This window comes from Ranitomeya variabilis, chromosome 2 (genome assembly GCF_051348905.1).
Source record: "Ranitomeya variabilis isolate aRanVar5 chromosome 2, aRanVar5.hap1, whole genome shotgun sequence".
Classification (NCBI taxonomy): Eukaryota; Metazoa; Chordata; class Amphibia; order Anura; family Dendrobatidae; genus Ranitomeya; species Ranitomeya variabilis.
In genome coordinates, this window is record NC_135233.1 from 108638807 (window position 1) to 108652088 (window position 13282).

Genomic DNA, 13282 nt, shown 5'->3' on the forward strand with positions numbered 1-13282 from the left:
CGCTCCTTCCCTTCTGAGCTTTGCACTGTGCCTCAAAAGTAGTTTTCAACCACATATGGTGTATCTGTGTACTCAGGAGAAATTGCACAACAAATTTTGCTGTCCATTTTCCTGTTAACCCTTGTTAAAATTCAAAATTTGGGGCTAGAAAACATTTTTTGTAGGAAAAATTAGATTTTTTTTTATTTTCACGGCTCAACGTTATAAACTTGTGTGAAGCACCTAGGGTTTCAAGGTACTCACCACACATCTAGATAAGTTCCCTAAGGGGTCTAGTTTCCAAAATGGTGTCACCTGTGGAGGGGTTCCACTGTTTAGTAACAGTGGGGGCTCTCCAAACGTGACATGGAGTCTGCTAATTATTCCAGAAAATTTAGAATTCAAAAAGTCAAATGGCGCTCCTTACCTTCCAAGCCCTGGCGTGCGCCCAAACAGTAGTTTTTCTCCACATTTTGGGTATCGGCATACTCAAGAGAAATTGCACAACAAATTATATGGAGCAATTTCTTCTGATACCCTTATGAATATGCAAAATTTGTGACTAAAAATCATTATTTGGGGAAAAATATGATTTTTTTATTTTCACGGTTCAACTTTATAAACTTTTGTGAAACACCTGTGGGTTCAAGGTACTCAATACACATCTAGATACATTCCCTGAGAGGTCTAGTTTTCAAACTGGTGTCACTTGTGGGGGGTTTAGGCACATCAGTGGCTCTCCAAATGAGACATGGCGTCCGCTAATTATTCCAGCAAATTTTGCATTCAAATAGTCAATTTATTAAAAGTTAAAGGGATTTTCCCACGGACAAAACACATTTTAATCAATAGACCTTGGGATAAAAATAAGTTGCACAATTGGATGTGTTAAAAAAAATGTTCCTGTGTTGAGATAATCTTATAAATGTGCCCCTGCTGTGTACTGTGTAATGGCTGTGTCGACAATACCAGATCTCCTGGGCAAGGGAGGAAGCAAAAGAGGCTACAGATCTCCAGGGCAAGGGAGGAAGCAAAAGAGGATACAGATTTTTATACCAAGATCTAATGATTAAAATGTATTTTGTTCATGGGAAAACCCCTTTATCTTTTAATAAATATAAGCTGTAATATAACCCTAGAAGGTGACCATAGTCATAACTGTGTTACATATTGTACACTTGCCTTGTTTCATGCTTTTCATCAATGCAAAACAGCTGAATGCAGAAGGCATTGATGTCTCCTTTATACACAGGGCGGGAGGGCTGCCTCTCTGCATCTGAGCTCCATGTCTCTGGGGTCTTGCAATTCGCACCTCCGATGGCATCATCTGCACTGGATGCTCGGCTCAATGTTCCTGTCTGTGGCAATGAGAGGCAGAGGACTGAGAACTTTCTTTCGTCGAATACATAAAACATCTTGCATCATCGGCTACTACAAACGCTGTAGCGGCCACAAGAGGGCAGCGAGTAAATACGCAAACAAATCCAAGACTTTCACTTATCAATTCAAGAGAGTTCTCAGAATGACACATAAAAAGATGAAAAAGAGACATAAACACAACACGTAAAAATGTAGTAAAACTTTCACAATTACAACTCCCTCCACTTTGCTTCCCTTCACTAAATTTTGCTGTCTTCTACTTCAAATTCCTTGACGATCAGACTGCTAATAGAAATGTTAGACATATGTATAACAGAAATTCGACTTTTTTATTTAAAAAATATAAAATATATAACCTTATTAACTTAAAACTAGATCAATAGGGTTGTATGTAATATGTTCTGGAAATAATACAAGCTGATAATATTAGTAAAGCGATAACGCCACTAGGACACGTAAACCTATGTGAAAGAATGGACATATTGTTTTGTGTTTATAGAAAGTGAGAGCACACACTGCTTGAAATATTGTAAATTCCATGTCTGAAATGCACGTCATCCATCACTGAGGCCCGTCCACCCTCTCGCAGTTCTATTAGCGACTGAAGACCATGAATGTGTTCCAAAGTTGTATTCATTCATTGGGCCAACTTTAATAAGATGAATGACGTATAAGTTATCCAATTTCAAAGTCATTCATCGATGGGGTATATCTCAAGCAGATTTTTTCGCAGGGAGAGATAAGATTCCATGAGAGCTGGATTTTCTTAGTGAGCGGCCAGTTAGTGTAAGCCCACCCTTACTACTTCTACACTGGGCCACTATGGTGGACATTCATAACCAGGCAGTATAAACAGGCTACCAGTCACACAATGATGAGTAGGGTGAAATCTGCAAAAAAAAACCTGCAAATAACATATTCAGATATGGATCATCCAGTATTGCCAAGAATTCCCGGCATAATATAACATTCATCCCCAATAATAACCTTTACCTGCAATTCAATCTGATCTTGGACAACATCGGTTTCAGAGTTTATTTGAGACTCCTGATTTCCATCCACCTTGAAAAGACATAATATCCCATACACATTATTAAGATAAGTTTTATGTTGTTTATGTTAGATTATTTACAATATTATCATTTCCATTTACTGACAGTACAAGTTTTATTTCCTGTTGCTTATAGAGGGTCCACATCTTCTGCAACGCTGTGCACCATCTGCAATCAATCATTACTGCCCCTGTCCTAAGGTCGCAATCTAATCTCAGACATAAAAAATGAGCACCAATATCATAGGAAGTCAATCACTTCTTTCTGCATTTTCCATAACTTTTGGGGGAAGTGTGGAAAGAAACGGCGTTTCCAGCGAGCAGAGGTTTTCTCCAAATAAGGAGCATCACTGATTTTTCGTGATAACATTTATAATTAGGGTGAGATCTCACGTACCAAATGTGCTGCGGATTTCAGCTGCGGAATTCATGTCAGAAATGTGCAGCAAATTACAGTAGTCATTTTATGGGTGAAATCTGTCAAAAGCGTACAATGACCTGTGGTGTAAATTTTACATTTATGCTGCGGATTTTACTTTGCAGCAAGTTGCAGCATTTCTGCAGTGAAGTGTGACATAAAAATTGCATGATTTTCTAGGGTTTAGTGTTTATAAAACAATAATTTAATATTATTTGGTGGACTACAGAGGACCTGCATGGGAACCTTTTTTTTATATATATATATATAGTGAAAGAGGGATAGTGTTGGAAAGTGTTTATTTCAATAAAGTAATTTTGTGTGTGTGTTTTTTTTCATTATTCTGTTAGGCTGGTTTCACACTTGCGTTTCGCTGCGCTGCGGATGGCTGCGTACTTCCTCCTTTAATTCCTCCGCCCACGCTCCGCCTACTGCCGCCTGTGTCCTGCGGTTCCCTGTGTACCTATCTTTAATATTGGGTACGCAGGGACATGCGTTGTACGCGGATGTGTCCGCATGCGGCGATTTGAGGAGCGCAAAAATTGGCCAATAATATCAGCTCTCAGCTGTCTGTTTTACCTTTACTGGTTACAAAAATTAGGTGACCCAAAGTGTTTTTTTTTTCATTTATTTATTTAATCATAAACAGCTGTGCAACAAGCTCTACACAGTGCAATTTTATAATGCGGTAAGTCGGGGGTTGTGAAATTATATTTCTATATATCTGTCAGTTTGTCTATATGTCTGCTGTCTTTATCTATAACTATTATCTATCTCTATAGCATTCATTGCTGTCCGAAAATGCATGCAAAATGCAAAACAAACAAGCATATTGTACGCTGCGTTTTTCCTGCCAAGAGATGCAGAAATGGTGCAGAAATTTCTGCATCCAAATACTCAACGTGTCATTATCAGTGCCCAGGGACAGACCCTCAACTTTTAGCATACTGTTGTGAATTTATGCATAGATTTCTATGGGGAAACATAAAGGAAAAGCACAATATAGAGAAATCCTGCACCAGAATTGTAAAAGTAAATTACAAAAAAGCAAGTACCTGGAGACCTTTATGGTTGTCAGCGCCGGATTGCTGTGATTGCCACCCAGTGGTCGGAGCTCATAGCAAGTCAGCATTTCTACTACATAGAGGCGATCTGACAATCACTGCTATGTAGCAGGGCCGATCGGGCTAAGGCAGCTTCTAGTCTCCCATGGAGACTATTGAAGCATGCCAAAAGTAAGAAAAAAAGGTTTTTAACAATATAAAAAAGTTAAAAAAATATAAAAGTTCAAATCACCCCCCTTTTGCCCCATTCAAAATAAAAACAATAAAAATAAAATCAAACCTACACATATTTGGTATCGCTGCATTCAGAATCGCCCCATCTATCAATAAAAATAAAGGATTAACCTGATCGCTAAACTGCGTAGCGAGAAAAAAAGTAAAAACCCCAAAATTACGTTTTTTTGGTAGCCGCGACATTGCAGTAAAATGCAATAATGGGTGATCAAAAGATCGTATCTGCATCAAAATAGTATCATTAAAAACGTCAGCTGGGCACAAAGTTTGGAATTTTTTTTCACCACTTAGATAAAAGGAACCTAGACATGTTTGGTTTCTATGCATTTGGTGCAATGCAAAAGATCATTGTTTTGATCAATGGCATCTGCCTGTGTAAACAGGTCATTAAATAACTAGTTAATATTTACCTATCGGCGGTTGTTTAGTGCCTCTACTCAGTCTAAACAGACCTTGATGCAGCTTCGGTGCTGCCATTACTGGGTTCCTTTGCAGGTACCATATTCCAGGCTCTGCTGTCTCTTACTCACCTATATTGGCACATATTGCTAAGATATTGCCATATAAGATATAGGACGGTTTCCTTGAACACCGACTATTTTCGTATCGTCCTATGGATCCTTGTCTATTTTTAGCTTATGGATGTTTGTCTTGTATGGTCGGTATAAATACAATTAAAAGGGCGGTGTTAGGACTAGCGGAACGCATCAAATATTAATTAGAGGCGATATAAGATGCAGTCCGGGGTCCACTGTGCAGAGAAGACACCTGCTGCTCGGTAATGATGGACTATATGGCGGTATTAAGAGAAGACACACACGGGTTAGCTTCACCCAGTATGAAGCGAACCCTGTTGCATCACAGGGCCGCGATACCGCACAGAGCGCGAGCAAGGAGTCACAGAACTCTGCCCAAGACTCAGGGTCAGAGTCCCTCGAGAACTCTTGCGCTCAACACCGCTACAGTGGTGTCAGGAGTAAACTAAACTTAAAATAGATCTAGCGCACTGGATGCGCGCAGCGCCGCTCTGGCAGACACCACTAACCGCCCTAACCAGGGACAGGTAAGCGCACTGGTTGCGCACGGTGCCGCACTGGCTAATGCTGCTGATAAGACGCTATAGATTGTGCCTGGTGCTGGATGGCACTAACTGGTGCTAGGTAGCTCCAACATTCGCGAGCATTCATCAACACTAGGGATGGGTATGATTCGGAGCTCTCACCAGAACAGGCACACATCCACACACAATAACTGATTTATACTAGCGCATGGCCATGCGGCCATGCGAACCTTTTATAGCTGTAGCTCTCCAGGACCTTCCTAGTGATCCAATAGGAGCAGCTACAGGACCAGAGCATGTGACCCCCGACCTCCAATGAGAGGTCGACCCGTGGGCATGCTCAGTAGGGGAAAAGCAGGACATAGTCCCTGGAACTTCTAATTGCCACTGATCAGTGCTGGCTACATGGGCTGAGCCTGGAAAGGCAGCAGTAACCAAGCGCAAAGTATCAGCTTGAGCCAGACACTGGGATTGCTGAGCAGGCTCCACTGGGGCTGGAGAATGGGAGACCGCAGCGGACATGGTTTGAGATTCCCCCTGTGCAGCGGCGGGAACTCAACACCTAACAGGCTGTCAATTACTTTTCCCTACCAATCAGCTGGTACGGGCGCCGGACAGAAGATCTTGGATTCTGCCAGAACACAGCAGCTCTGTCAAAACTATAATGTCCACAGCAGAGTACTGCAGATCAACTCACTGTTTAAAGGGAACCTATCACCCTGTTTTTTTCGGTATGAGATAAAAATACTGTTAAATAGGGCCTGAGCTGTGCATTACAATAGTGTAGTTTGTGGACCCCGATTCCCCACCTATGCTGCCGAAATACGTTACCAAAGTAGTCATTTTCGCCTGTCAATCAGGCTGGTCAGGTCGGATGGGCGTGGCTTCTTCCCCCAGATATTGCGTAGTTTTCCGTTGGTGGCGTAGTGGTGTGCGCATGTCCAAGGTCCCCAATCCTGCACGGGGGGGTGAAAATAGCAGCGATGTCCGTTATTCCATTGGTGGTCGGTGGGCGCGGCCATCTTCCTTTGGCCGCGCGTGCGCAGAAGCGGCGCTCTGCTGGCCGCGGCTTCAGGAAAATGGCCGCGGGATGCCGCGCGTGCGCAGATGGAGATCTCGGCGGCCATTTTCCTGAAGCCGCGGCCAGCAGAGCGCCGCTTCTGCGCACGCGCGGCCAAAGGAAGATGGCCGCGCCCACCGACCACCAATGGAATAACGGACATCGCTGCTATTTTCACCCCCCCGTGCAGGATTGGGGACCTTGGACATGCGCACACCACTACGCCACCAACGGAAAACTACGCAATATCTGGGGGAAGAAGCCACGCCCATCCGACCTGACCAGCCTGATTGACAGGCGAAAATGACTACTTTGGTAACGTATTTCGGCAGCATAGGTGGGGAATCGGGGTCCACAAACTACACTATTGTAATGCACAGCTCAGGCCCTATTTAACAGTATTTTTATCTCATACCGAAAAAAACGGGGTGATAGGTTCCCTTTAAATTGCGGGTGAAGCTGCAGTACCCAGCCGCGGCCACTATAGAAATGACAGCGCTACTGTTCACCAGCAGCATCCAAGAACTTCCGGGTTTGAAACCGAACAGATCAGATATTGATTTCTTATCCCAGGGATAAGTCATCAATTTGAAAAAAAAATGGTGGCCAATCCCTTCATTTTTGATATTATTTGGATGTGTGCTGCTCTCTTTTTCTATACGATGCGTGCTTGCTTTTTTGCACTTTGTAGGATCTGTTGCTTTTCCTGTGTCCGCGCCCGCTGGATCATGACTTTTAATACTAATAAAGACAATTTGCTGTACATGGGTGGATCATTTAAAGAACTTTTGAGATGTCTTCTCTGATCTCTTGAGATCTCTGATGCTGAAGAAAGATCTTACACAGTGATCACATGAAAGAACAGAAGCCTAAATCACTACTCCCGATATCTTCATTTCTTACACTCTGCAACATACAACGATGATGACAATAACGCAGCAGACACAGATTTCCAAATGAGACCTATTAATTAAAGTGTTATGTACCGTACCTTCTCATCTGTCTCCTGAACACTTATGACGTCTGACAGCAGGGATAATTTGGATCCCGACCTTTGACTCGTTTGTCTGCTTAGCGTTACATCTCCTGGAAGACAGTCATAATGTTTACATCAAACACCGAGAAGCAACTGGTAATGACTTAAGACTAATTAATTAAAGACGTATTATAGGTTTATTTTCGGATATTAATTAAAGTGGCTGTTGTGTTTGAAAAGAGAAGTAGATTGGATTCTGGAAGCCATTAACAACTGCAGATTGCCCGGCTAAGTGCAATCCTGCCACTACAAACAAGGCTAATGATATTTGTGTCTGCGCTAATACACTAGCCCCCTAAAGCTCTCCTAGTATGGCAGACATAGGGCCGGGACACAGACTTCAGTCTATTGACACATTTTTTTTCCAGAAATCATACTATTCCACTCGCATTTATGTGTATAGGGGTTTCAAAATTACAGGTTTATTTTTTACTTGATTTTTTTTAAACAGAGCAGTCAGCATCGTTGCTCATTGGTTTCGTACAAACACGGATACCTTTGGGTGGACATTTTTATTACTCGACTAATTGTCAATCTCTGTCAATCCCATAGTAATTGAATGTAGCTGTAATAATATGTGTTCCTGCATTCAGCCACAACTATAGGGAGGAAGGACAGGGGGATTGTCATCATGGGGGGATTAGGTGACCACTGACCAATGGTTTTCTTGGTAATACCCAGGTGCATGTAGAGTCTGCAGTTTTTTGGGGGAATAATGGGATCAATATATATGTCTGAGATGGAAAAATCAATATCAAATTTAAAGGGTTTTCAGAGACTAACATATTGATGGACATCCATAGGGCAGCTCATCTATATGAGATCGTTGGGGATCCACCACCTGGCATATTAATCACAGTGCTTTCCCGACTCTCCCCCATATGCATATGTCTGGGGAAAGATTTAGTGGGAAAGTTTGATTTCAACATACCTGATCCTTTGTTCTAAAAAGGAGCTAAACCTCTTGCAGGGGTATCTGACAACTGCTCATTCCCCTTTCCATTGAGGATACGTGTATGCTTAGCCAATCTAAGAGCGCATGAATGTGGTGACAGCTGGCTCCTCAAAATGGCCCATAACAGTGTATCTATTGTCTCAGATAACTTTTCAGATTAGGCTGTTAAAGGTGTACATGAGGCATTACACTATTTATGGCCATTATATGAGCTGTAGCTTGCATTTTTTACTACCTTTCCCTCTTTGTATGCTCTATTTCTAATTTTCCATTCTCTCTGAGCTAGTAGGTGGACACTAGTGTCTTTCATATCTTGCATACACAGACGTGACATATTCCGTCTCTTCTTTCTCTAAAGCACATAAGACAAAAGAAGAAGCTGCATGCAATACACTATACAGCAGTACTGAGCTGTGTGGCTGTGAATCCAGCACTGAAGTGAAGTAAAACAGTTGTTTGAAGCTGCAGCCCCATCTGCCTGTGTCTGCTTGTCTTTCACTGTGCAGATAGCTCCTCACTCTATCCACCCCCATCCTCAATATAATAAAAGAGGAGGTGTAACCTGACATATCACCGTGCTAGCAGGCTGTTTGGCTTTGCCCAATACGGATTTGAGCTGATTTTCTTTCAGAGGATCAAGACGTGGAGGTGAGGGGAAGAATAGCTCAGAAGTGGAGAAAAAGTAAATTTGTCTAATAACATATGTTACAAAGTATCTAATATTTACTGCACTACAGGCTCATCACCTTCAAATAAACAACAGATAATGCCATGACAAATCGATTTCTTGACTTTTTATTTATAAGTTATCACAACTTTCTATTATACTATTTTTATAAACTATAGAATTAGACAATTCAGGGACAGGACGGGAAAAAAAAAGTTGCACTATATGGTCACCCTTCTAAGATCAAATTAAAAAAAGCTAAAGTAAATGAAAACAAGAACAGGTAAGAAAAAAGGTAGAAACATAAGGTACATACAACAGATTTTAAAGGGGTTATCTGGGGCTATTTTTTTTTTTACTATGGGCAACGATCTAATCAGCACGTGATTGCTCTCTACCTGCCTGATACGCACGGTGCTGATTTCTGCCATCATATAGAGGTCACAGATCACTGGTGTCGGTAATTCAGTGCTGACATCATGTCAACAGAGCGACGGCCTATCTGCATAGAGTCAGTGTTCAATCAAAATGATGTCAGCAGTTACTCCCCATGACAGAGCAACCCGGAAGAGAAAGAGCTGAACTGTTGACATGGAGCAGCTGGATCGCCAGGAGGAATGGTCAGCGACCACTCTGTGTTGGTGCCGGGTTGAACGGGTGGGTAGTCAGCAACCTCCTGTCTTTGAGTTTTTAGGCGCACAGTAAAATAATAAATAGTCCAAGATAAACCCTTTAAGAATGTAACAAGGGGGTGTAGTATAAAGAGTATGAGTGTTGACTCGGAATCAAAAAGCCTCAAGAGAAACTCATTATTTACAAGAAAGTTAACTTTGCCCATTTGTGGTTTTCTCGTGGGAATAAGCGCACGCAGCAGGTCTCATACTTCTAAATGTAAATCAGAAATCGCTAGAAATATACCATAAGCGTGAAAAAGGGATTCCGTCAGCAATGTTCTTTAACTTTGATTTTTCCTTACGAATATATCTCTCTACCAAAAGACACTGACATAAGGGCAAAACTATTGAAGTTCCCAATTAAAGAAACATTTTCACGTATTTTGAAGCCTGTGAAAAGAGACCTTTGAAAATTCCCATTAGCGGACAGAAAGATTTTCACTTTACATTGCAATATCCTTACGCCTTGCGTCATATCAACTAACACTCTCAAAATTAAGGATATTTGATGTTCTTTTTCGGTGTCATGCTGAGCCGTGATATTATACATTGCGGCCAGTTATATCGGAGTTTATGTTGGAAAACACAATAAAAACTAAAAGGGTAAAAAAAAACCTCTAAATTCAGTTGTATCTGAATATATATTGTAATATTGGCCTTATAGTCATCGGAAACCAAATTTAACCCAGTGATTCTGAAGAAAAAGGAGCAGCTGCTGTAGTTTCCGCTACAAAATCACATAAAGGCTACCCCGTGTATTACGCGGTGTGGACACATGCGAGCGCACGGATGAGCTTATCAGTCTTCGTGCAGTTTCAGGGCAGCAATAAAAGGACTGAGTGACATGCAAGCTGCCCTATTGTTCCATTTAATAAGACAGGGCACACATTTTGGGAATAAGTCACTGATGTCCTTTATCTCTCCAACCTGCCGTGTACACAGTTGTTCCTATATTGGTGAAGCCATATCAGATGACAGAGGGGCAGCATGGGCACTCACAGCACAATCCATTAGTTTCGGCTTGTCATAGTTGATTACAAGTGTATGGCAATGTTCAGCATAATATCACTAATCAGAAGTGTTGCATCAAAAATGTCTTATTTTCTTTCAGAAGATACAAAGTATTCAGGATTATATCTACAGGAGTGTAGCGGTAACTGCAGCACCCATTCCCCGATGCCTAACGTAGACCATTCTGCCACATAAGAAAACACTAATGGTCATATTACGAATTTTGCACTGGAGTTTTTGACAATACATATAAGGAATATCATTTCTGCTTATGGAGAGTCATAAGCCAGGCCTGGCATGTAAGAGTGAGAAGACTTATTTGCCATGTATGCTCCTCTGGGAAATTAAACATGCAAATTGCCTATTCTGAGAGGAAGAGGGCTAGCACTCTAGTGCCACCTATTGAAAGCAGCAACCCTAAAAGTCAATATCGTTAAAGGGCGATATTGACTCATAGGATTGTTACTTCCAATAGGTGGCACTAGAGTGCTAGCCCTCTTCCTCTCTGAAGAAGCAATTTGCATACATAATTTCTCAGAAGAGCATACATGGCGAATAAGTCTCCTCACTTTGACATGCCAGGCCTGGCTTGTCACTCAACACGAGGAGAAATGTTACCTCTTAAATCCCAGTCCAGAGCCACTAAACCTAGCCAAGTCAGATCTCAAACTTTGCACTGATGAGAGGCAATAACCCGAAACATTGTGTCTGCAAATTGAGTTTCTGGTTTGGTTTTTATCCTTAGTCATATAGCAAGGCTCGTTAAAGGGTCAATATTAACTTTTAGAATTGCTATTTCCAGTAGGTGGCACTAAAGTTTTATTCTTCTTTCTTTTTGGAGACAATTTGCATGACAATACATGTATTAATTTATTTTATATTACAGGGCATAACTGCTCTTAATGAGGATGGCCATGTACATTAGATGGCTGTCTGAACATAGGTTCGGTTGGTAGTTCTGCCTGTGTTCTCTATGTCAAACGTGTTCCGTGGTAGCATGCTTTACACCACTTAATCCAACGTTTGATATTGTGCTTGGTGATGTAAGCCTTCTGTGCAGCTGCTCAGCTGTGGAAACCAATGCCATGAAGTTCCTGGTGCACAGTTTTTGCTGCTTATGTTAAAGCCAGAAGAGCTTTGGCGGCTCTTTAATTTTACACGGTCTGTCACTTCGTGGCCGAGTTGCTGTGATTCTTATATCTTTGAAGTTTTCAATAATACCACTTACAGTTGATAGTGGAATATTTTGGAAGGAAGCTATTTCATGAACTCACTTGTTTAGAATGACCCATTATTTCACCCATTTGTAATGGCAGACTGTATAGCTAGGGGCTGGATTTCATACATCTGGGGCAATGAGACGGAATAAAAAACCTGAATTTTTTAAAAGGTTTGTCCCAATACTTTTGTCCATACAGTTTACAGATATATCCTTATTTATTACAGACAAATCCAGATAATGTAGATTGGAATGTGAATTATTTTAATTTCAATTATTAATCGATTGATCCCCACTTGGCGGAGAGGTTTTCTTATGTAGAAAACATCTGCGATGTTAGATGAAAACAAGCGCACTTCTAAATTCAATAATCACAAATGTAAAAGCTGTTTCGGAAAACAGAAAAGACATTAGGATTTGAAAGAGAAAAAAAAACCCAGCAGGGCCACGAAGCTCAGTGTGTTACCTAGAGGAAAATCTTTTCAATAGTTAGAAATCAGTGTTCTTGAGCGACTAATTCCTGACCCCACATAGAGTAACATCCAAATAACTGTAATTATCTCCTGACATAAATGGCATATCGACAGTATACTTACAATTGATTTTTGACTAATTATTCCTTGTTGTTGTTCAACATGGATTTCTAAGAGGAAAACAATAACTACCTGTGGACAGTGCAAAGATTAAGGAAATGAAGCCCCTGGGTGGGAAAATACACGTGGTGATTATTAGAGACCTGAACTTATAAATGAAAGAACATCACATGAGCACAAAACATCCTGCAGATGAGAAACCTGGTGAAGCTGAATGAAATCACAACAGCCACCATGCTGCCATCAATGTCGGTAAAGCTTTCACTGCTTCAAATATTTAATTCAAAAATCTGAGTCTTGTTATATTCTTAGAGCTGCAGTACCGCCAAATGGCCACTACACAAAGTAGGGAGCTGTGGGATTTCAGGCCCTCTACTGGTCATGGAACCTGCTAACATTTGATTGGTGGGGGTACTGACTGTCAGAACCGCACCGATCTGATATTGATGACCTATGGACTTGTGCAATATTTCGCATCCACTTTCTAAAACAAAACTAGCATTGCAAGCCACAAAGGGAAAGTGCAGAACAATTTTTATTTGCACTAAATGACCAGCGTCCTTACAACTGTAACTTCTCTTTTTGGAAATTAGACAAATTACTCCAGATGAAGCATAAAATCAAGTGAGTGAGCACATTTTCTGTGGATCAGTTTTAGAGGGAATACACATCAGAATGGGAAAATTAAAAGATCTGGGTGGCATCGAATAAAGTATGGTCATCTGGGCAAGACCAGAATTTCAGAACTGCCAATCTAGTGGGTTTTTCTTTAGCAATGGTGTTGAGTGTATATGAAAATGGTGTGATCAAGCAAAAACATCCAAGGAAAAGGGATCCTGTGCGTACCAAGAACCGACTGATAATAAGGATCAGATGAGGAT

General features: G+C 41.2%; 1 protein-coding gene across 3 annotated transcripts in view; it reads right to left on the minus strand.

Annotated features, from left to right (window-relative positions):
- Positions 1–13282, minus strand: part of CFAP61 (cilia and flagella associated protein 61) — a 416189-nt gene that overhangs the window by 335749 nt on the left and 67158 nt on the right. For all 3 annotated transcript variants that reach the window (XM_077282796.1, XM_077282793.1, XM_077282795.1), the window contains exons 9-11: positions 7238–7332; positions 2353–2421; positions 1162–1337 (exon numbers count right to left, since the gene is read on the minus strand). In XM_077282796.1, coding sequence (XP_077138911.1) covers positions 1162–1337; positions 2353–2421; positions 7238–7332 — 340 coding nt within the window. The remainder of the gene's footprint in view (positions 1–1161; positions 1338–2352; positions 2422–7237; positions 7333–13282) is intronic.